The sequence below is a fragment of the Hevea brasiliensis genome, chromosome 5 (assembly GCF_030052815.1).
Source record: "Hevea brasiliensis isolate MT/VB/25A 57/8 chromosome 5, ASM3005281v1, whole genome shotgun sequence".
In the NCBI taxonomy this organism is placed as follows: Eukaryota; Viridiplantae; Streptophyta; class Magnoliopsida; order Malpighiales; family Euphorbiaceae; genus Hevea; species Hevea brasiliensis.
The window spans coordinates 116275220-116298331 of NC_079497.1; the positions used below are offsets into that span (position 1 = coordinate 116275220).

A 23112-nucleotide genomic window follows, 5' to 3' on the forward strand; every position below is an offset into this window, starting at 1 on the left:
AGCATTTGATGGCGAGGTAAAAGCACAAGGATGAATGCCCTTGATCTTCTCTTTGATAGTCCGATTCGTACATCAAATAATTCATGTAGTAGATCGATCTAGTGATTGGTCACTGACATGCGAGTTACATGATTGATCTGCAAGGTAGAATCAATGCGATTAGACAGGAAGGCTCGCTTGAATGAACAGTAGCAAGGGGCGCTTTCTTTAAAGAATCTTTCCCCGCCCGAAAGCTTACAAAAAGAAAGAGTTCCGCTTGTTCTAGGTTCAAGCTCAAGTGCAAGATCCACTGGCTAGTTACTTCTCCACTTAACTCCGCCATCAGACTAGTGATATTTTCACTAAGCCTCCTCTCCTATCCGTCGCTATCGGTTAGTCTGTATAGTGTACTCTATCTCTCCCCTATGATTAGTAAGAGGTATGTTCATACGCAATATGATTTCAATAGGTATAGTAGTACATGCCTATGTTGGAATAGTTTCTAAAGTCTTGAGTATAGGCCGGCTAGGAATCATGGTCTTTTTAAAACCCGATTCCTGGGGCTCCGTGATAGTTAGGATGATTCCAGAAATTCCTCATGCTGTGCCATAATAGGTGGACGATCCTCTGCTCTCTATAGTTTATTGGAGGTGGTTATGTCCGTACAATAGAAAATTGTACGATGCTCGCTTCCCGTCACTATTGGAGTGAGTTAGTATGTGTGCACAGCATGTGCTGTGTTCACCTAATGGGTAGGCCACTGCATGTTTGTCTGATTTTGTTGAATTGTCCGAAAAGCTTCGATTTTGAAGTTGTCGAAAGATGGTATGCCCCAAACATACGTATCTACCTACTACTAGTGATGGTTTATTTCTGTTCCATTGAGCTTTGACTCTTTCTGTATTGCCATCTGTTGCAAGTGATGGTATTGTTGTGTGTTTGCAGTGAGCTTTGAATTTAAAGTTTTTTTGTGGGACTGCTTTTTTGTTATAAAAAAATTTGATCTGGAAGTTTTTCCTTTGTGTGCTCTTACAGCTGTTTAGCTTACTTAGTTTGATTCTCTTCCTCGTAGCTGGGTCCACAACCTCTAGATGCTTTACACATGACACCTGGCTTTGGCCCCCATAGCACACAGGACAGGGGAGCCTCCTCTTTCGCCCGAGCCAAAGCGTAAAGCTTGCTGAGCAGCCAGCCCTATCTGAATGGCGCTGTGTTTTTTCGATACCTCCCCGGGCCCCCCCAGTTAAATGCCTGCGGTGCTCTCTCTTACGAAAGAGTGGAAATGTTTTGGAAAGTGATAGGCTACCGCCCCAACTCAACCCTGGGGGCTATGAAGAGCTGGTACGGGACAATTTTCAGAGTGCTGCAAGTCTTGCTCAATACCAGCAAGCCCTAAATCATGAGTTTTTCGAAGTTACAATCCTGGAGCTATAAATTCAAGGATAGGCTCTTTAACGCGATGATATCTCTGAGCCGCTAAAATTTTAGATCTTTCGCCTTTCAGTGACATCCAAAAGGAGGCATTCGACTTTATGGTCCGACCCGTGAGCTCTATGCGGCATGACCCTAAACGAAATGTTCTGGAAGGGACACTAAGGCAGTATATTCGGGAGATCGAAGAAAGGGGGAAAAAAGCCTCCATATACAAGGACTTCTATTCGGACTTCACGGACGAGGAATTCCGTCGGTTGATTGACCCCAATCACTTAGGGTTCGGTTAACTGTCATTAAGCTCTGAATTAATGCCAATGCCAAAGGGGATTCGGTGACCAAGCGCGTCGGTCCATGCGACCGGCCCCAGGCGTAGGCACCCACGTTTCGAACCGGGTAACCAAAAGTCACGATCAGAATGAAAGACCGATTTCACTAGCGGAACACGTACATAATCTTTTCTTGTTAAAGAAACCCGGTCTTTTTGGCTTGTTTTTTATGATCTCAAGTAGAAAGGTACTTTCCTCTGGGTTGAAGGGTAGCTACTTAATTATGGAATGACATATATAATGATGATGGTAGCTATCTGCCTTACCTCTGGTACATATTACATGAAGATGTATAGTAGTCCTTAAGAGATGATAGAGAAAGGTTTATCTAGCTAGTGTGGGAGTTTGGCAGACCACCCTGCTTTCTGACGCTTTCTCAACGGCCCTAGCCGCCCTTACGATTGCCAAATCTTCCTGGGTACGAAATGATGGGCCGAATAGAAAAGAAAGAGAACGGCCCTATAATACAAGTATAATACAAGAAGGATCGGATCTTTCCTGAGGTTCGGATTGCATCTCCCTTTCGCGTGGTTAAGGACTTTGCTGGGCATTGACTCCTAAATTCTTGTTGCGGTTGATGCCTTTTTTAGGCTCCCGGGAGCTTGAGATGAAAGAAGAGTTCCCACCTACGAAATCGGCTACATGCCTATGTTGAGCTATACCAGGAGTCGAGCTAACAGCATCGGAAGAGGGGAAGTGCTACCTTCTCGTTCGTTGCACCTTTAGAGGTTTATTTAGAGGAAGGAAGCTTCCACTATTTGATCAAAGGGTCGTTCATTAGCCCTACTAGTAAAGCACAGGAAAAAGAGGGATTGATTTCGACCTTAGCTTTAGCTAAACCGGAAAGAAAGAATGAAATGAAGGGAAAACTCCGAGCTAATCCGAGTAACGAGCGTAGAGTAATTCTAGGATCCGACCTAGGCTAACAGCTTTTCTAAGGAAGACGTGATATTCTAAGCTTGAAAGGAAGCCAGGAATGCTAGTGCGAGCTTTCAAGGAAGACTACATGGCTTTCAAGTCAGACTACATGGACTGTTCATGGCAAGGGTTGAAAGAGAGAATCATTCAATACCCTGTAATCCCATTTCTGCTACTTTAGCTACTTTTGCTATATGCTTCACTTCTATACCTAATGGTAATGGGCGAAGAAGCCTTTAGCTAAGAAGAAGAGAGACTTAGCCTTTGAGAGAGGTTAGCCGAAGAGAGATGCTTTCCCTAAGAGTTCCATTTCGATAGAGACTGAGATTAAATAGCTGATAAAGCACTAATAGGGAATAAGGTAATCCAATACTTAAAAAGGTAATTCAAAAGGTCTTCTAGCGCTAAAGAATGGGCATCTCATTCAAGTTATGAGTGTAAGTTCCAGCTTCTACTCTTGTGATAGGTATGCCTGCCCTTTGAGACAGAGATCTCTTCGCAATCGCGTTCAGGAATCCACTCTGGTTCTATTGAGCTGAAGCGATCTTTCTTTCTATACGCAATTCAAAGGGAGAAGCACACCCCAAAAGTAGGGTCTGAAAGGCGAATGCGCCCTGATCGACTTTCACAGCTCGGGTAAATAGGAAAGTAGGGCTGGCTTTCAGCCCGTGTTGGGACTGGGCTTAGTCGTAAAGTCTCGGATCTCCTGAAAGTGCTAGCATCCAAAGTTCTAAACCTGTGCGCGAGGGCTGGGGCAGAGGCTTCCTCGTAATCTATCACATCTTCACCTATGATAATATTCGTTCCCCGATTCTGAAATAATATCGGACATACCCTGAAACTTTAGGTCAAATCCATTTTTGGATCACTTTTTTCGGGGTTAATATGACCTTCTTTCCCATGCATTTCTTGGACAAAGAAAGAAATCAACAGGGCGTCTTGTTGAGTGCAAGTGCTTGGTAGGCCAACAGCCCAGTGAACCGGGCGTGGCACTCCACGAAAGGGGGGCACACTGAGCCTGAGACATCTTCTTTCTTCTTTCTTTCATCCGCTCCGGCATGAAGAGATTCTGGGGTATCTTCGCGGAGTCACCGCTTTCAAGCTACTCTAGCCTACTACGAAGGAAGAACAAGGCCTCCGACCGAGGGATATCCCTCCCTTCTTCTACGTTCCCTTCCTTTAGCTAGTCAGAAGTCTAAAGGTAACTCCCTTAGCCGAATAAAGGCTAAAGGTTTCAAAGCTTCCTTATAGGCACCTCTAGAAAGCTTTGAAACGGCAGGTGGGTATAGGAGAATAGAGTTGAGAATAAAGTGCCCGCTCTCATACAAAACTGAAGCCGCGAAGCTGGAACAAGCTGAAAAGCAATTAGCTGACCATGTCTCGTACGCAGGAGTTTCAAATCCATGAACTTCGTACAGAGCATATTTTAGGGGGATGGGTCTAGAGGGAAGAACGAGGGCAAGCATAACATAAGAAGAAGCAGTCATTGAAGAAAAGAAGGAACTGATCCGCCCGATGAACATAACCATCAACGGAAACTACCGGCTATGAAGCTAGATGGCATATAATAAGGTTATGCCAATATGGATGCCTGGAAACTAGCCTGTATGTACACCGCACAACTAACCGTTGCTTGGTAGGTTCGATCAGCTCTTATCACCTTTCCATCGACATCTGTTGTCGTTGAATGAATAACCTCTTGTTGGCAGTTAGTTCTCGATTCAGCAGTGACGAAAGGTGCTTCAGTGACCGATGTTGGTAGGCCTATGTCCAAGTGATTGAGTTTAAGCTTTGGCCCAGCATACTACTATCAGGGGTGAAAAGGTGATCATTTGTTGTTCTTAGCAGCTATGGCTATTCATTTGAGTATGAAGGTGGTGACTAGTCAATGAGCGAAGGGCGCTGTTACCACAGCTAGAAGTTCAAGCGGCTACCCTAGAGTAGCAGTTAATTGAGGCTCGACAGACCTGGGCTAAGGAGATGATCTGGGTCAACCCCTTTTTCTCAATCACAGTAAAAGATCTTGTCACGAGCTGGAGTCGACATCTCTGGAATGAGAAGCTCACTTTTCTCTTTTAAGGCTTTGACTTTTCCCTCTGCCTGGAACAAATCCAACTAGATCTCTTTCTTCCTCCGCTGGGCTAACTGCTTCCTCTGCTTTTTAGTACCCCAACAGAATAAGCCATAGGCTTGAAGCTAAGCATGAAAAGTCGGGTATGCTGCCATAGAGTAGGCTATTGAGTAGGCAGGATAATAGGTTAGCGAGTTTCCCTGGAGACTAAAGGGCTGATGTAGTAATTCTCTTCAAGCTCCTATGTGCCCAAGCACTCCGGCGACGTCTAGAGCCTTTTGACCGCTTAGCTTATTCTTCTGCGCCACCGAGGGGGTGGCCGAGCGTATTACATGACCTCTCCTAGAAGCAAGCACAGGATATTATTCAAATATTAATTGCAAGCACAGGATATTATTCAAATATTAATTGCAAGCACAGGATATTATTCAAATATTAATTGCAAGCACAGGAAGGATATTATAATATTATTCAAATATTAATTGCACAGTCAATTAAAGGCATATTAAAGGAATATTTTAATAGGCATATTAGATATAATTACACGCAAATTCAATCGATTTTTACGGGGTTTCATGAAAGTTGGACATTTGAAATGAGCTCCCCGAAGGAAATTGACTTTATGCCTTTTTTTCACGGGTTTTCATGAAACTGGCACGATTGAAATGAACTGTCCTTCGGTAATTGACTTTATGCCAAAATTCCCGGGGTTTCATGAAAGTTAGATGAATAGGCATATTAAAGGCGAAAGGTAAGTAGTCGTAGCGAAACGAAGAACATCTCCATAACAAGAAAATAACATAATCATAAAAGAACTTTCTCACCCTTACTGTTTGAACGTCCAAACCTGGCTTGCTTTCTTCAAAAGTAATCAAGGATCATGGAAGAGCAGGTCTCGTGCCTACGTTTCTCTCCTTGAAGTGAAGTCTTCGTAATTTCCTCTGCCCCCGTTTTGTAAATAAGAAAGGTTTTCGGTAATAGAGGGTGCTCGTGGGGTATGTATGTGAAAGATGGGGAAAGCTCTTTTTTTTTCTGATCGAAATAGCTCTGCTTTTCAGCACTTCTGACTACTTCCACCTGGACCCTAAAGTCAAGTCAACAAAAAGTGTTTTCGAAGTGGAATCTGCCCGAAGAGCACCTGCCAAACAAGGACTTCGATGGGAAAGAGCCTAAGGATAAAAGCCAAGGGAAGTGTCCTAATAACAGGAATATTAGATTCTCCCTCTATGTTCTTGGGACGAACCATTGAAGGATTGGAAAACCTTTTGGTCCTTGTCCTTAGTTGACGTCAATGACATGGAGTGGAAGAGGTTTAAGCACTGGTCCTACCCGCATGTCTCTGCGGTCCTTAGTGAAAAGATTCAATCCCGCACCCTTGTCTATGAGCACCTTGTGAACCTCGAAATCCTCTATGTAGTTAGTTATGTAGAGAGGCAACATGTGCGGATGGCCTGTATGCGCTGCATCCTTTTCAGTAAAGGTCATGGGTTGAGGTGCGGAGATTTGCCCTATCATTACCTTCAGGCCTTCCGGTGGGGTATCCTTGGTAATGTGGGCTGACTTTAGCACACTAAAGAAGATGTCAGTGTGCTTCTGGGATGTCTTGAGCAGTTCACAAATGGAACCGGGATTTTCCTAAGCTGCTCTAAGATGTCGTACTCGGGCACGTCCGCCCTTTCCTTTCTCTAGCCCAAGCGGTGCTTTGGGGATCATTGCCTTGCAAATGAGGCGGTTGATAGACCCTTCCTGTCCTAGTGGTATGGTTAACATAAACTTCTTCCCTTGAGGTTAACTCCAAGACTAATGTGTATATTTCTGCTTCATTCACTTCCTGAACAGTTTTTGTGCCGGGGAAGAAGATGCATTGACCTTGGCAGTTCATAACCATTTCTCGTTAGAAGAAAGATTCCTCCGACCACTATACATGTGATTGGACTAGTTAATTTCGTTTCTAAAGAACTGAAACTGTCCAGAATCGGGCTAGATAATGGCAGTCTACTTGGACCTATAGATAGGTTTATGGACTAGTTAATTATGTTCATAAAGAAGTAGCCTTTCCTTAAGCGTCTGTTCACCTCAGGCAATGAATAAGGATTCCCTTGCTTCGTAGACAGGGTTTGTGTGAAATGAGCAGTTTATTAAGGAAAATAAAATTCCGTCTCTCAACTCAATAGGTCGACCCGAGCCATTGCTATATGGTATGAGGAGTATGATAGCGCGAATAGCACAAGGAGGAAATAGGGGAGTTTACATTTCTTTTTTTAGTTTTCTAAGATTTCCACAGTACTCCAACAACTACTAACAGAGAGATGAACGTTCAGAATTTGGAAATGAATGCTCATAACTTCAAAGGGAAGGAAGAGATTGTTAATCGGAAGTGGAAGTCAGTCTTCTTACAACTTACTATCAAATTAATCCTGACGTGGTCTCGAAACATAACGCTTGCTGAACAATTTGCCCATCTGCAAAGAGAAGGGCTACGTTGATCAACTAAAGCATGAAACGAGATGCAAAGAACAGAGGCAAGCTTAGAGAGGACCTCCCAAACCGACACATAAGACTCTTCTACCATACGCATATCTAAAGCCGTAAGTCAAAAATCACCCCAAAACCTTCTATTCGTTCCCCAACAAGTGGATCTTAAGGCACGAAAGGAAGACTTGGGCGCAAGGAGAAAGGAGATAAAGACCAGAACTGAACTCTTCCTCTTCTCCTCTAGGTTCCGTTTCCGTTCCTAGCGAGCTAACATCAAACAATTCCCTTCCAAACTATCCTGCTATTCATTCCTCCGCTTGCCAATCACCTCCAAACTCAAAACAAAGAAAGCCCAGCCGGGAAGGCAAAAGAAGGATTCCCATTCCCCTGCCTGGCAAGAGACTGCATGTAAGGATCTCACAATCGAAGGAAGCGCTTACTTACCAATGTACCTCCAACTCGATGAAGTGCACTCCCAGCGAGAAGGAATGACACTTTCACTGCCAACTCAACAGCTCGAAGTGGAATCGAACCACGAAGGATTTTCAGTCCTTTGCTCTAACCAGCTGAGCTCTCCGAAAACAACGTTCGACTTGCATGTGTTAAGCATATAGCTAGCCTTCCTTCTGACTGAGCAAAATAGGAAATTTCGATCCGCCGGAACATAAGCTTTCTTATCTGGGCGCCACCCGCGGCGGAACAGTCTTAAGTGGGTGCGGAGTCGAACCGCATGAGGATTTACAGTCCCAGATGCCCGGCTCTTACGGATTTACAGTCCGCTGGAGCTACCTGAACCACTTTCCGAAAGTCTCTTTCTTTCTTTACGTAATTTCATTTCATTTAATTAAGTCCTTACCGGGCACAGGTGAACAAGTACAGTCAAGGGAAAAAGACAAAAAAATCTTTTGGTTAGCAAAGAGCACCCCTATTATATTAAGGAAGCACACCAGCTAAGGTACGAGTGGAATAGACAGGAACGAGAATCAGAGAGTTTAACGAAGCGTTGCACTCCTTCGTCGACTTTAATCCTACCACGGAGTAACCCTTGATTTTGAGTGGCTAAACGCTCTACCTTCGTAAGGTATGTAATTCGCTCTTTCTGCTCATGGAAGTTCCTTGCAAAAGCGCTCCGGTAATTACAGGAAAGCTTTTGTGTTTGGTCGGACAGGAGTCTGCTTTCGAAGCATCTGGTTTTTGTTTTATACTTTAGCCAATAAGTAAGTTCATTTCCACTTTCTTGACTTGACATCAAGTAAGAAGAAGAAGATCAGATCGAATCGATTACTACTATCTATCGACTTGCTTGCTAAGACTTCCCAATTAGTCTAGTATGTCTCAGTGCTAGCAAGCAAAGCTGTCTATGAATTACTTTCTTTCAACAAAAGAATGGATTAAGGTGATAGAGTGTTACAGGAAAGGCTAAAGAATGGATTAAGGTGATAGAGTGTTACAGGAGAGGCTAGGCTTCGGAATTGAAAAAGTGCTCTTTTTCGTCAGCAAATTTCGCTCATCAAGTTCTTCTTTGATCTTCCGCTGGTAGCGACACCACAATATTCATCCATTTGGGATCATAGCGCTCGATGTTGAATCGACCATTCAATAGCGCTCGCCTTTGCATTTCCATTTGCCTTCGCCTTTCCATTATCTTTCGCCATCGCCTTCGCGATTCCTTTTTCCATGTTCCTTTCCTTTTGAGAGGACGGAATGGAAGAAAAGTAATGAAACCTGCGATGGCTACTGAATAACCTCCCTTGATTTTCTTAATATAAAAGCCTTTGACCTTTTTATTCGTTCGCCAAATCTTTATCAGTTCCATCCAAGCTCGGATTTGTATGAATCTTCGTGGAAGAAGAAGCGGTTCACCAGCCACTACATCTGTGGATCCCACCAAATCATTAAACCTGGCGGCTGCTCGCTCTTTGATCATTGATTCACCGGCCACTAGATCGATGAAGAATCTCTCCAAAATATGCTCTTTGATCATTGATTCACCGGCCACTTTATTCTTAAAAAAGCAGGCGGTCACTTTATTCTTAAAATACCAGGCGACATCCTTTTTCTTCAACCTGGCGGCTGCTCGCTCTTTGATCATTGATTTACCCAGGGAACCCACTTTATTCTCAAACCTGGTGGCTCGGTTTTTTGGCACTCCTGTAAGCTCATCTTGCATACAAATGATGGGGGTCCCAAGTCCTGCATCCAACAAGAACATTTTACCCCTTAAGCGTAAGACTGAAGATTGTAAGGCGTTACCTCGGAATAAGGAAAAACTGGAATTAGCTCTTGGAAATGATCGATTCAAATAGATGCTCGTCATAAGAATATTGATTTGATCCTCTTCCTCCTCTTCCTATTGATCTTGATTAGTTCCAGCTTGTTGAGAGTTCTCTTTTCTTTTCTTTCTGGACCGGACCCATTTTTAGACCGTCTCCTGAAACACCTGCTTATCCCGCATGTGCTTTCGGAGCCCCCACTCATTCAATCACTTGCTTGTGATTGCAGCCATTCCCCGAAAAGGGAGAGACGAGGGAATCGTCCGCTCCCGTTCATGTGACGAAGCGAACATCGTTAGGTCCCGAATTCTGCGACCCCCCTACCCTCATTTCCCGTAAGTGAGAGCACTGCCCGAACTCCATTCTAGAGGGCCACCTGCGCTACCAATCCATCTAAATAAGGTCTTCTCCCGTCTTCTTCCCTGTTCCTATGGTCTTGATCTGCAAAGTGATTTCCGAAAGCTCCCAATAGGCCAACGCTTCTATTATAATTAAGTAAGTAGGAAAGAGCTTTAGATGGGATTCACACGCAGCTTCTTATTTTTTCTTTTTTTACCCTACGCGCCTGCTCTTAAGGGGACCTGGGATGAATCTCCGACCGTAGCGTAGCCTTCGCTGCCCTTTTATCCAATGATGTTTAGCAATCGAAAGGACCGGTCAAACGAACTGATTCGTTTCCTAGTCTCCGATCGATTTCGTACCGTCATTGTAGAGGGAATTCTCTCTTTCCGCTACTAACTGCAAAGGCACTCGAGAGAGTAGGACTGACCACCTCACGTTTGGGGTTCCGTTGGTAATACGCCCTCTATGATTCCCAAATCCCCTCACGCCAACGCAGGAGTTGGAGGGTACACCCATGCATATGTTTAGCTCTTGGCTTCGGTTCCCTACTGTCTAATCTCCTAGGCCTCTCAGCTGACGTCCGAAGAATCGATGGTCCCTCCAATTACTTATGGAACCCCTTTGTTCGTATCACTCATCGGCTCCGCTTAGGTCCCTCTCGATTCTCCCCGGATTGGAGGATCACCTTTGACCTGCCCGAACTGCTAATATAGCTAGTCTGCGTGCCGATCGTTTCCCAGAGGTAGGAGCGGTCCCCTTTCGGGAGAGAAAGTGAGTCACTGCTGTCCAACTTAACCGGGCGATTCCGACAGCGTCCCTTGGCCTGGTCACCTATTAGAACACACGATCCATGTCTCACTTTGATCTCACACCCTCATTCTCGTTTGAATTTTGGAGCTCGACCTTCGTTGCTCGGATGCGCTTGACTGAAGAGTCCTCGACAGGTCATTAGCCAGAAAGTTCCAAAGGGAGAACAAGTCTGAGACTCACTCGGCTATATCCTCCTCAGGACCTGCCCGACATGCTGTTGACTTGGAGATGAATTCTCCGGCCGTACCTTCTGCGGTCGTTACGCTTGGTCGGTCATGTTGGGACCAAAGAAAAGTGGAAGCTTCAACCGTGTCGATGGCATTATAACTAAAGAAGTACGCGACCTCCAAAATCAACATCTACATCCCGTCGCTACGCTTTCAGTCCTTTCAATGTTCATCTTCCGGTGATCAGCGCTCTTGTTCACGAAGCCAACCGAGTTGCTCATGGGAAGGAGCATGTGAGGGAGAAGGACCATTATTCGTCTCTTCGAACGGAGCCCAGGTTGAATCCGCCCCCTGGTTTTCTTTTTTTTTTTACTATGTATAACCTCCTCATCAACAGACGTTTCCCGAATAACCATTCATTTAATGAAAAACCTGCGCTTGTTAGCAGCTGAATCACTCTCTCCTCTCGTAGTGGGCCTCTTTTCTTTCCCCCGCTGGCATGAGGTAAGGGCCCATTCCACTAGCTCTTCTTCTTTTGAGAAGAAAATAAATAGAGGGGTGCGCTTTCCCTTTGAATGAGTAGATCTTCCCGCCCCCGAACTCGAAAAGTAAGCATGGCATCCATCCTTAAGCTAGATAACAGGAAGAAAAAGAGTGATAACTCGGGGAGGCATCAGCTTTACGTTCCCCATACCATATCATTACATACGAAATTCTTTCATTTCTTTTTTTATATTACGAAAATTTGAAAGATGTTATGGAGGGTTGTCAATCCATGCTACTGGGCAGATCTTTCCACTTCCCATTCCCTTCCTCGCTCATCTCAGCGGCCGCCTCTCGATCTAAATGTGCCCCCAGCGGAAGAGATTGAGCCTGACTCAGAAGAAGTGGAGCTACGTCGTCACATGGAAGAACATCTTTTTAGGCGCTTAAGGGACAAATCCCCCCGGAACGAATCCCGATCTGCCTTTCCAGCAGGCACGGGAGACCGCTCAATTGAAAAGGCAAATGATCGAACGTATGATGGAATTAGATCCCGATCACTCGGATTTTTGGCGAACGCACCAATCTAAGCTAATTACGGATTGCCTTCTGACGAATAGACAAATAGATTATGCGCCGCGCCAGCTGCAACAAATGCTTTTTCCGTTTCTGAGGCAGCATCTCTATCAGCTAGTCGCTACTAGAGTTTTTAAGGCGTTTGCGCAATCGGCTTGTTGGTTGGTGGCTTTTGTAATCTAATGGCACTAATGCCACTCTGAAATGAAGAAATCCCTTCTGATTCATGTGCACAAGCTCCCTCTGAAACCAGGATATAAGCCTTTGCTTCACTGGCTTCATGGTCAACTTCAGTCATGAGATGAAAGATCATGGCAAGATTGATGCCATGATCAAATTCAAAACTCACACCGTCGCCAAAGTCCTTATTGACAATGGGTCAGGACTGAATGTCCTGCCGAAGGTACCCCCCAAACTCAGCTTAATCCCTCTACCAAAGTCAGTGTTTGAACGGAACTGGTTGCTTACTTACTTTTAGCCTCGGGATACTACTTTTCCAGGAAATGATTTTTGGGAAATCTGGACATTCTATCGATTTTCCGGACAGCTATAGTTTTAGACCGTCTACTATCTCAAGCTCAAGCATCTTCTCTTTCTCTACGTAATTGCGCTCAACCAACGGGCCGGGCAGAGGTGCGAAGCGAGAAGGTTTTCACGCGTGCAATGACAGAAGGACAGAAGCGCCTTCCCTTCGGCAGGAGAATTCTTTCGTGTCTTGCGTATCTCAATCTTCACGCGTTAGCTGGGCCCCTGATCCGCGTAGACCAAGGGCGAACACTCATCGTTTTCTATTAGCAGAGATCGGTTCTAGGTTGCTTTTTAGTAAGGGATAGGAACTTTAGGGAAGTCAAGTTGAGCCTAAACTAGCGTCCTCACCTTATGCTCCCAAAATGACTCTCTGGCACTTTCTCCCTTACAAGGAGAAAAAGGAAGTCCCGTAGAAAGAAGTCATCAAAAGACTACAGCTCATAGTCAATCCCCAGCTCTTGCCGGCATAAGCGGTCGTCAGCTTTGACTTGGCAGTAGGAAGAGTCTACAGGCCTAACCCTATTACCACAGGCGTTGGAACTACTCTAAGGACTCTCCCCCCGCCGGCAGAAGTAGGTAATCTGGTCCCCTAAGAAAGATTGTAGGGACTTCAGCAACTTCCTTTCTCTATGGGGCTATTAATGCCACTCTTGGGCGAGAGACTCCGTGGTAGAGTTGCCCTCTCTCTTCACAGAATGGCTTTAACCATCTCTTAGTTGCAAGGTGGTGGCATTCTCATCAATCAAGCGGTGCTCCAAGGCGGAAGGAGAAGCAAGGGGCGTAGCGTTGAAAGGGCTTTATCTGGTCGGTCGGCTCCCTCTCCTATTCGCGATAGGGTTCTATTCTAAGCGAGATCCCAGAAAAAGTGAGGCTGCCCTCATGAAGCTAGGATTGAAGGATGCTATTTAGTATTTAGACAGAAGGGAGGGTCTCATACATCAGCTTTAGCGACACGCCCCATTGTGCTCTCTATTCGCATAGGCATCACCTTCAGGATATCATCCTCCATTCAGAGTGCTCTCTTCCTATTTCATTCAACAGTCAAGTAGGCCCTTGGACAACCAGTGAGAAAGGGCTTTAGGGATGGGGATGAAAAAAAGGCCAAAAGGTACATAGCTATCGATTTCTTTGTGCGTTGATCACAAGAGTTAGCGATTGGTGAGGGCTTTGGCAAGTGCCTGCTTTTATTCCGGTTTGAACTGAAAGGCAAGGAGCGTAGCAGCCACTATGAGCTTTAGCCTAGCCCTTCGGTAAACATTCAAACTGACACGGCTATCTCACTCTTCAACTCCGCCAATCAGGCTTTTTGACCTACACTTTTAGCAATTTATAACCAATCCACAGATTGAACAAGATTCATCCCTTGGAAGCCCTAGAAAAAAGTTTAGCCAATCAGGCATTTTGACTTACACTTTTCGCCATTTCTCACTAATCCACTGAAAAAAGAAGAAGCTTCGCTCTTCAATCTGCACCGAAGACGCTCCTCTACTCAGTCCCAGGATCCTTCAGATCAGGTTTCAAAAGCCAGGAAAGAAAATCCACTGAGAAAGGGCTGTAAAAGCCAGGTGCCCCAGGATTTGCTTTGAAAGCAAGGAAAGGGTCTTCAAGACAGGGGAATTCTCGTGGATCACTAACGGTACCTCAGATCTTGGAGGTAGGAATTAGCTCATTAATCTTTTCTCGCTAACGTCCCTTTCTTATGCAATTTCTAGAGGAGAAGGTGGGTGGTGCGAAGCAAGCGAATCGATAAGAAAGAATGAAAGGAGCGAGGTAGGAGCTGAATCGGAAAAGGAGCGGATGGTTCATGTAGCAGTGGAAGAGTCAGTCGCCTTTTATGAAGTCTGGGCTTTCGAGATCGAATCGTAGCCAAAGTCTTTTTCCAGGTTTTCAAATATCTGGTTCGAAAGGACCAGGAAAGCGCGGGAAAACTTCCCAACGCCACCGTTTCGCACTCCCCACGGATCAGCCTCACCATCATGCAAATGCAGAGGTATCTCACTTGCGCAGAGCTCGCTACCGACCTCAGATGAATGTGGTAAGCATGGTTCTCCCCATCAAGCTCTATCTTTAGGAGGGATTCGGGGACAAGCGAAACTCACTCGAGAAGGGCTCTATCAGAGCCAACAACGCGATTCAGAATTTCATAAGGTCCCTGATGAGACCTCAAAAATGAAATCTCTGAGCTGGACTCGTCTGCGAGCTACCTATACCCGTACCAAGGCAGGAGCTAAACCAGAATGGAGGTCTCCTGGTTGGGTTCATCAACAGGTTCAATATTCTATAGACAGAATAGCATTTGAGGGTGGGCTTTCCAACATCCAATTTTGGGACACGAAAGATTCCGAAAGTCGTGTTTTGCTAGGCAAAGGTATAGTCATTTTTTAACATATTGAGAGTTGCGAGGAACCTTCTACACTGTTGCTTTCTAGTTTTCATCCTGCCAATCTATCGATGTTGTTTGTAGTCCCTGAAATGCGATCTTGATCTGCTAATCTTTTGAGGTAATCCACAAAGTGATGATTGATTTCCACAGGGCTTGCTCGAGAGCTACCTTCCTGCTATGCTTTCTTTCTTGGGTCAACCAAGTCATTCAATAGTCCAACAAGCTTTGCTGTCGCCGGGCACATAGAGAAGTAGTTCTGCTCTGTTCAGTATCATAAGTACTGGATGTTCCTGGAAGGGGTATGTCCTAAGTAGTTGCTTTCCCTTCTTCTGCGATATAGCTGGTGGCTTTCCCGGTGGGATGTAATGCAAAATCGTAATAGAGGGTCCCCCGCCACTATATCGCTAGTCGGTCTCTTTTTCCGGCTGGATGAGTGGTCGATCGGATGCTTTCGTCTGCTCTAGTCTTCCCCTCTGGTCACTGCACAGAGGGCGTATAGGAGCGCACCTCCGTTCCAGACCTCGAGCGAAGGCCCCTTGGTGACCTTTTCTGTTTCGTTAAGGAGACTTGTCAACGGTGGTGGTTCGGAAAGCGGATCGTTCCCCTTTATCTTGAACGACAAGTGTCACTACCCCCCCTGGTCCAAACTGGGTCTGGCGGAGCGATGTCACGACTGTAAGAAAATCTCTAGTTTTGGTGAGGCACGACTCGGAGGAAGAGATAGATCCAGCTTTTAGGGAAGTAAGGGAAAGGAACGGATAGAAAGAGCTCGTTCAGGGAAGGTAGGTGGTGGGGGGGAAGGAGAACTGTCCATAGTCGTGAGAGTAGTCCTAATTTCGTTCTAACTGAGCTAGCTCGTGGCTTGGTCTTCAGTGACATGATCTTCCCTTGGGTTACTTTTCTGCCTATTGACTGACTCCCCTGCATTTCAATTTTATCTTCTCGATAGCCAGATAGTGAAGAAAGAAGGGCGGTCTCCATCCTTTTCCTCATAAGTAAGTAAGTGCCGAGAGCTTGCTTGCTATTGAGCTACGGAGATTCGTTCCTCAGAAAAGAAAGAGTCTCCGTTATCTATGAAATTCTGTTATTAGCTTATTCAAAGGGAATGAGCTAAAGCCGCTTTCCCAACTCAAGAAAGATGGTAAGAAGAGGAACGGAAAAGGGTACCGCAAAGGAGCAGGCCAGGCATTTGCGGGGAAAGATATCCTTCAAAGAGATTCCACCCAGCAAGACAGTTCTCTTATATGGCAATACTAGATTGGCGAGACAAGAGAGAAAGCTTAGAAAGTAGTAAGGTGTCTGTGGAGCTTGCCTTACAGGTAGTGACTAGACCACTTGCATATCGAACAGATATTACTCTCAAGGGAGTAATTGCGATATGACCTAGGAACTTACAGAATACCAAACTTGGATAATCGGTAGACTGTTAGGAGAATGATTGGCTAGATCATTTGGTTCACTGCGGAGAACCCTTTCTACGCTACGTTCCCAATAAAAGCCGTCATCCTTCTGTCGCCTGTTAGCCACACCAAACCAAGATGTAAGCGAATGTCTCTTTTTTGGAGACGAGAGACTGAGCCTTCTCCACAATATTGATTGTTATCTTATTTCTCAAGGAACAAAAAGTTAAAATTTCTGGGAGGATAGGATTCTATTTGTTTTTATCATGGTCCGTCGGTGCACTCATTCCTAATTTAATGGGTGCGGGAGTTGCTACAATTTATTATCCTGGAGCTTCCATATTTCAGTGGACTTCTATTTGAGATTGTCAGAGGTAGCTCTATATTCGGCCTCCAATGAACTGGCACGGTCACGCTTATCTTTCCTGTCTCGATACTTAAGTGAAGATCTTTTATAAAGAGGGGACCTAATATTCGACTTACGAGCAGATAGATCCGAGTGATCAGCCAAACGGTTCCTGGCTGCCCTGGCAGAGTCAGCAAGCGAAGGAAGCTCAGTGATACAGAGATGCACGCACATGGATAGGGAGAGTTGACTGTAAGATTTACTGCACCCTCGTCCTAAGAAGCTGCGTGTGAATCCCAGTATTCTACTTCCTTCTCCTCGTCTTAGGAAGCTCCTTTTTTCTAGAATGATTTAAGGTAGCGAGTGCACTACTAGGTTACTAGGTAATGCTAATTAAATCAATGTAATCAAAAACTTTGGAAGAGGCTTTTGGTCTCTTCGATAGCAGAAGAACAATCATTCCTCATTCACTTCCAGGAAAGAAGAGCTAAGCGTTCCACTCCTAAGCCTATTCCTATTCTTCCCATCTCGAAGGGCTAATTCATAGCAGGAAAGATCATATGCTACGGCATCTACTACTCTGTACTTACCCGGCAAAGTCCTTACTACTCATACTATGGGTCACCCTTTTCTTTTTTTCTTTCTCATAGGGCCCTCATCCAAGAGCGCGAATTTCTGATTGTCAGGGCGGCCTCCAGCATCCGCAGGGGACAAGGCGGAAACAACTAAGAAGTCCGTTGTTTTGCTTTTAACTTAATATGTTGTTTGTTTGTTAACTTTGTTGTAATGTTGTGTTTAGTTGTTTGGCTGGTCTATGTGTGTGTATGTAAGCTTCCCATTGGATGTACTCCCATGTAACAAAATGCTTGTAGTGCTGGAATGAATAAAATCTGCTTTGTTCTAGTTCATTCTCTTTCCCTGTTTTGTGCAGAAAAATTGAAGATTTGAATTCTTTTTGAAATCTCGTTTTTTTCTTGTTAATTTCTCACATATACAAGCTAAAACTACAGGGTGGAAGTTGTGTGTTTAAAGTATAAAATCCTCTAATATAATCTCTGACTATTGCTCCTGGGTTTTACACTATTCAATACAAAATATCTACTCGTGGACGGAGGGTCGGTCACTTGATAATCGAACTTACAATACGCATCTGACCCAAATTGAAAAATTTTGTACACGGCAAAGCGTTCCATTTCGCCTGATTATAACAGCCGTGACCGACACTCATCTCTTTTTAGAAAGAGGATAATAGTTTTGAGTTGGTTGGATCAAAAGAAGGTGCGTGCAAGCCGTGGTGGACTGGGAGACGCCACGCAAGGTGCAGGAACTACGATTCTTCGTCAGATTAGTCATACTTAAATGTATTTATATATATATAAGTATATATAATACTATAAGCGGTTCATCGAGGGCTTATCTTGTGATAGGAAGGTCTTAAGCTGCTTTTGCCTTACCTTCTAGTAAAGGGCGAATGAGGGTGTGTGCAATAGTTTTCTTTCTTTCTCTCGCTCGATCCCTATAATTTGAGAGATAACAGGAAAGCGTTCTCTCGAATTCGAGGATGTGACACAAAGAATGACTCTCTTCGCGGGGATGTCAGCAGATTAGGCAGCTGTAAGGTTTTTTTATATTCGGTGGAAGGCAGGCTGAAACTCTGCCCCAACCAAGTGAAACTAAGGGTCTGAAAGAGTTCACGATCTGATCTATGGGGTGTTAACCCTCGGAGGACGGCTAAGAATGTCCATTAAAAGGAGCGGACCGATGGGGTCGTTTTTCAAGCACGAATAGAACGATCTAAAGGGGGGTGTGCAACCTAGAGAGATGGCCGTATCTCTTTGATGAATGTGGATCGAGGTTCGGTTCATTTGGAAAAGAGGTCAGTCTTAGGGGAGACCATGCGAATGGTTGAATTGATGACTTCGCTTCGATCTCTTCGACTGAACCTGAAGGAGACTTCGATCATTCAACTTTAGCTTCTGAAGGAAGAATGTCACTTGGAATTCCGGAAAGTGATTCTTCTCTTTCAGATCCTGGCCTTGGTAGAACTTGTCTTTGATTGGGATTTCGATTGAAAAGATGTTAGACCGCTTCCTCATGTGCCTAAGAAGCTGAGGTGGCGAATCTCTAAATTGGCCAATTCAAGTTTTTCCTACTCAATCTTATTTATAGAAATAGCACTCGATCAAAGGGAGCATAAGCAAGTTCAGTGGTTGAAACCTCTGTAATCGATCGATGGGAACCTCGAAGCTGTCTGGGGCAGGAGCAAACTCATATTAGGCACTGCCGCAGCATCAATGGTACAAGGAAGAGGCACGATAGCGAAGATCAATCCATCTCAATCTACAAAAAACATTGCCTTGGGCATGCAACCCAAAAAGATAGAAAGACTGCTCGCTCGAAGAAAACTAGAGCCTGGTACAAGCCAAGCCCCTTCGATTCGGCAACAAGAGTCGATTATGGAATAGTCTTTTGGTCGGCTTTCCCGTTCTTGAGGACTTTCTGGCCGGTAGGCTTTATAGCGGACCTGCTTTGCTGACAGGGAGGATATGAAATAGATAGTTGCGCTTGCCTTCACTTAGAAACTCTACGCCTCCTATTTTATAGTTTATAGTAAGGCATGCTCTCGAAACTAGATTCACTCGTTCTTGTCTCCGGCGATTAACCTATTTCAGAGCAGTCTGGTGATTAGCCTATCTCGCACTACTCGAAGCCTTCGTAAACTCATTGTTGGGTTCTATCGTAGTGAAGGTTGCTGTGAGGAGATCCTTGTGCCAGTGAAGATTGTTTCCAGTGATCGGGAAATGGAAATAATAAATACAAAAACCATTGCTTTATATCCAACACTCCGGATAGGCAGAAGGATCTATGTCTATCCCCAACTTCCTTGCAATCCACATCGGAAAATTTAGGCTTTCTCTACTGGGAGTCATCAAAGGAGGAATAGGCATACGCTGGTTCGATAAGCCAAGGAAAAACAACCACCGCTTGGTTTTGACACTCAAGCGACCCGCCTTGCCAAACATCGATGCAAAGGTTAGATTTCACCACCTCTATCTCCAAGCCCCTTTACTAGGTTGGGCAAGCTTGGATGCCCCTACTCTCAACAAGTTGCTGGTCGAGATCGTGGAACTATCGCTCGAGAAGTAAGTAAGCTGGTCCTTGTTTGGTCATAAGGATAATCGTTCTTATTAGGTCAGGGGCGGCCGGTCCGAGTGTTACCCGCGATTGGTAATGGCATAACCAGAAGAGTGGTAGGGGAGACAAAGTTACGCGCTGGGTAGCGCAGCGCATCTGTTTCGGGTACAGAGGCGACGAGGGGTGCTAACCCGGCCACCCAACCCAGCAGGTCAGGGGCGGGCCGGCCATAGGTTCGAATCCTGCCACCTTTCTTGTGGATCATCCTGTGGTTACCGGATGATGGGAATAACAAAGCAGAAATTTTGAAATGAGCACGAAATGTCAATATATGAATTGTTTCATTATTCGTTATTTCCGGGTCTTTTCGTTGCATTCACTTATAACAAGAAACAACCACCAGCGTTTGGTGCAGCACCTGCATTTTGGTGTATTCTTCTTTCTTTCCTTGGTCTTTCGTTCCGTCATATTCCTAATAACTTATCCAATTACAACGTATTAACCGCTAATGCACCTTTCTTTTATCAAATCTCAGGGACATGGTCTAATCATGAGGGTAGTATTTTATCATGGTGTCGGATCCCAAGTTTTTATGGATTCCTTCTTTGTTACCGGGGTCGACCCCAAAGCCATAATGTCTCAAAACGAGGAGGCCATAGAGAAACTTTTTTTTATTCCTTTGTCTCGAACTTCGTGAAGAACTCCATTCTATCTCTCCCTCGTTACGAACAAAAAAGTGGGGCTGCGCCCCAGTTGTACACTCCCTTCGTTCTACGAATCCTTGTTGATTCTGAACTTCGTTCGCGAAGGAACCGGACTTTTGACGGGCCAGCCCTTTTTTATGCGCCGCTTTACCCTGAAAGGAAAATGAGCTTTGCTCCTCTGGGCGCTAGGCGCTCCCGTGGTTCGCGAGAAGGAAAAAGGACTCATCCTTTGTTGCATCTGGCACGAGATGATAAAGAGAGAGCTTCGTCTATCCATGAAAAGCGGATTGACGGAGCTCTTGGCATTGCTTTGTTTTTCTCTCTTTTCTTATCAGCGAGTTCTGATCCTTTTGTTCGAAATTTCTTCGTTCGTACCGAACCGCTTGCAGAATCAAATCCTGTTCCACAAGATCCTATATCAGCTATACATCCTCCTTGCATTTATGCCGGAGACGTCGCCAGTGCTATGGGCTTTAGCTTATGTAGATCAAAAATGATGAATGGAATTGTGGCACTCCACTCGCCGCCAATGCGGAAGGATGCCGCCGAAAAGAATGGAACGCTGCTTCGCTCTGCTGGATGCGTCGGATCCCGTATAACAAGCGAGCTTTTTACCCTCAAATTCAAACATGTGGGCGCAAAATGCTATCCTGCTCTATTGTTACGTAGCAATAGAAGCCCGCTCATGCTGCTTCGGCGGCGCTTTTTCGCCTTCTCTTCGCTCTGGACAGGAGCGCTAGTGGACACGGGGAGGGAGCAGGCGAAGCGTGTCGTTCGTAATGGAAAGAAAGATACCACTACTTCGCCTCTTTGTTGGACCGCCGGCGCGAACACAGTGGTCTCTGACCAGGACCAGGAACCAATTCGAATTTGGATCTTGACATGTTGGTGGTTTTTAACCGTAGGCATCTTGCCAGGAAGTTGGTGGGCTCATCATGAATTAGGTCGGGGTGGCTGGTGGTTTCGGGATCCCGTAGAAAATGCTTCTTTTATGCCTCTGGTATTAGCCACAGCTCGTATTCATTCAGTAATTCTACCCCTTCTTCATTCTTGGACCTCGTTTCTTAATATTGTGACTCTTCCATGCTGTGTCTCAGGAACCTTTTCAATACGGTCCGGATTGCTAGCTCCCGTTCATAGTTTTGCTACAGATGATACACGAGGAATCTTTTTATGGCGGTTCTTCCTTCTAATGACCGGCATATCTATGATTCTTTTCTCCCAGATGAAGCAGCAGGCATCGGTCCGTAGAACCTATAAAAAAGAGATGGTTGTGGCGCGAAGTACTCTTGTGCACCTACGTCACTCGGCTCGCGCGCAACCCCGCCCCGTTATGTTATGGAAGAATTGAACTTATTGCTGGGCTGGTTATTCAGAGCCAGCAATTGGCTGCCGGATTTCGTCCCGCAACTAGAAGAAGATCGCTTCGGGGGTCACTATGGCGTGGCTGAATGTAGAGCAGTCCGCCCCTACAGCCTTTGATCAGTAGATTATTTAGAACTTCGGAAGATGGTCAAGGTAGCTTGCTTCCAAGCCACTGCACTAGATGCGCATGTAGTCATAGTAGTCGGCTCAGAATGCCTCTGTTCTATACTAAAAGACTACTTCGGATGAATGTGGAATTACGTCGCTCTTTGATCTAATAAGGCCTACGAGCTCTCTGTTTTAGTTTTATGGCGGAGATCTCTCCACACCAAGGAACCAAATCACAATGGATCGAAGCCCTACTTTTTCTTCCAATTAGTGAAGCGGGAGTCGGGAAGTTAGCTCTTGTCTGATGACTAACACTCGCTATAAGGTCCTGTTTGTTTAGTAACAAGCCCTGTGAAAGCTATCATTAATAGAGTGAGCGCTCATCTCTTCGATCTCTTTCTTTCTTTCTGGGGTGAATAAGCTAGCTAAACCAGTTCCTGAGTTCATGACTTCAGAAGTGACACTGAAAGTGAAAGCTGTCTAATCGCTCTAAGCCAGTTGTTGAAGTGAGTTAAGGTCTTTCCGAGTTCGGGTCTTCTTGATTTCATGAGTTTAGGAGTTCATGAGCTAAGCCAGATCGCTATTCCTGACTTGATAGTCCTGTTTTATTTCAAATTTTCTTATGAGTAAGGAAGCAATCAAAGGGATGCGCCTTACTAGGAGCTAAAGATAGCAGCATTCCCTTAATTTAATAGGCTGTCTACGGCAATTTCTCTGTAGCAAGAAGCCCTGTGAAAGCCATCTCATAGGTGATTACGGCCTGGGAAAACGATAGAAAAAAGCCTTTATTTTGTAAAGTAGCTGTCTTTAAAGTGCAAGTGAAATATCGACTTTCATTCAACTTTAGAAAAACTATAGTAAGGTAGCGAAGTTCAGAGGAGCGGCAGGCAAGTAAGAAGTTCATCCATTGAAGTTGAAGTAAACGATTGATCTCTATCGTATCAAGTAAAGGGAGTAAGAGAGCCACATGAATCGATCTTCTTTATTCAATCTAGATCCCCCTTGCAATTGATCTGTGCGATATCGAGTATGCTAACGCGAATCTCTAACGGTCGTAATCAAGTCTCTCAATCGTTTTCTCCTGTCGTTAACTCTCGAAACTCTTGCAAGGCTCTCAAACGGTCTAACTGTCGGAAACTTTCGTAATCGTTCCAACCGGTCGAAACTTTCGTTAATGGTCCAACTGTCGTAACGGTCGCGGGGGTTCGGGGGGACTAATGGTATAGAGATAAGCCTTTGTATAGTTTTCTTTGTGTAATATTATTTAGCATTATCACTGATTAATTTCT

The 23112-nt window shown here is 45.0% G+C and overlaps 2 protein-coding genes and 1 pseudogene across 2 annotated transcripts; 1 reads left to right on the forward strand and 2 right to left on the reverse strand.

Annotated features, from left to right (window-relative positions):
* Window positions 1-7618: 7618 nt before the first annotated feature.
* Window positions 7619-12941, reverse strand: LOC131180024 (uncharacterized). The gene has a single exon (XM_058147610.1). It carries the CDS (start codon window positions 9518-9520, stop codon window positions 8714-8716), a length of 807 nt encoding a protein of 268 aa, XP_058003593.1. The 5' UTR covers window positions 9521-12941; the 3' UTR covers window positions 7619-8713.
* A 7223-nt stretch (window positions 12942-20164) lies between these two features.
* Window positions 20165-21263, reverse strand: LOC131180025 (uncharacterized). The gene has a single exon (XM_058147611.1). The coding sequence runs from the start codon at window positions 20789-20791 to the stop codon at window positions 20573-20575; it is 219 nt and encodes a 72-aa protein (XP_058003594.1). The 5' UTR covers window positions 20792-21263; the 3' UTR covers window positions 20165-20572.
* Window positions 21130-22077, forward strand: LOC131180026 (probable cytochrome c biosynthesis protein; annotated as a pseudogene).
* The last annotated feature ends 1035 nt before the right edge of the window (window positions 22078-23112 follow it).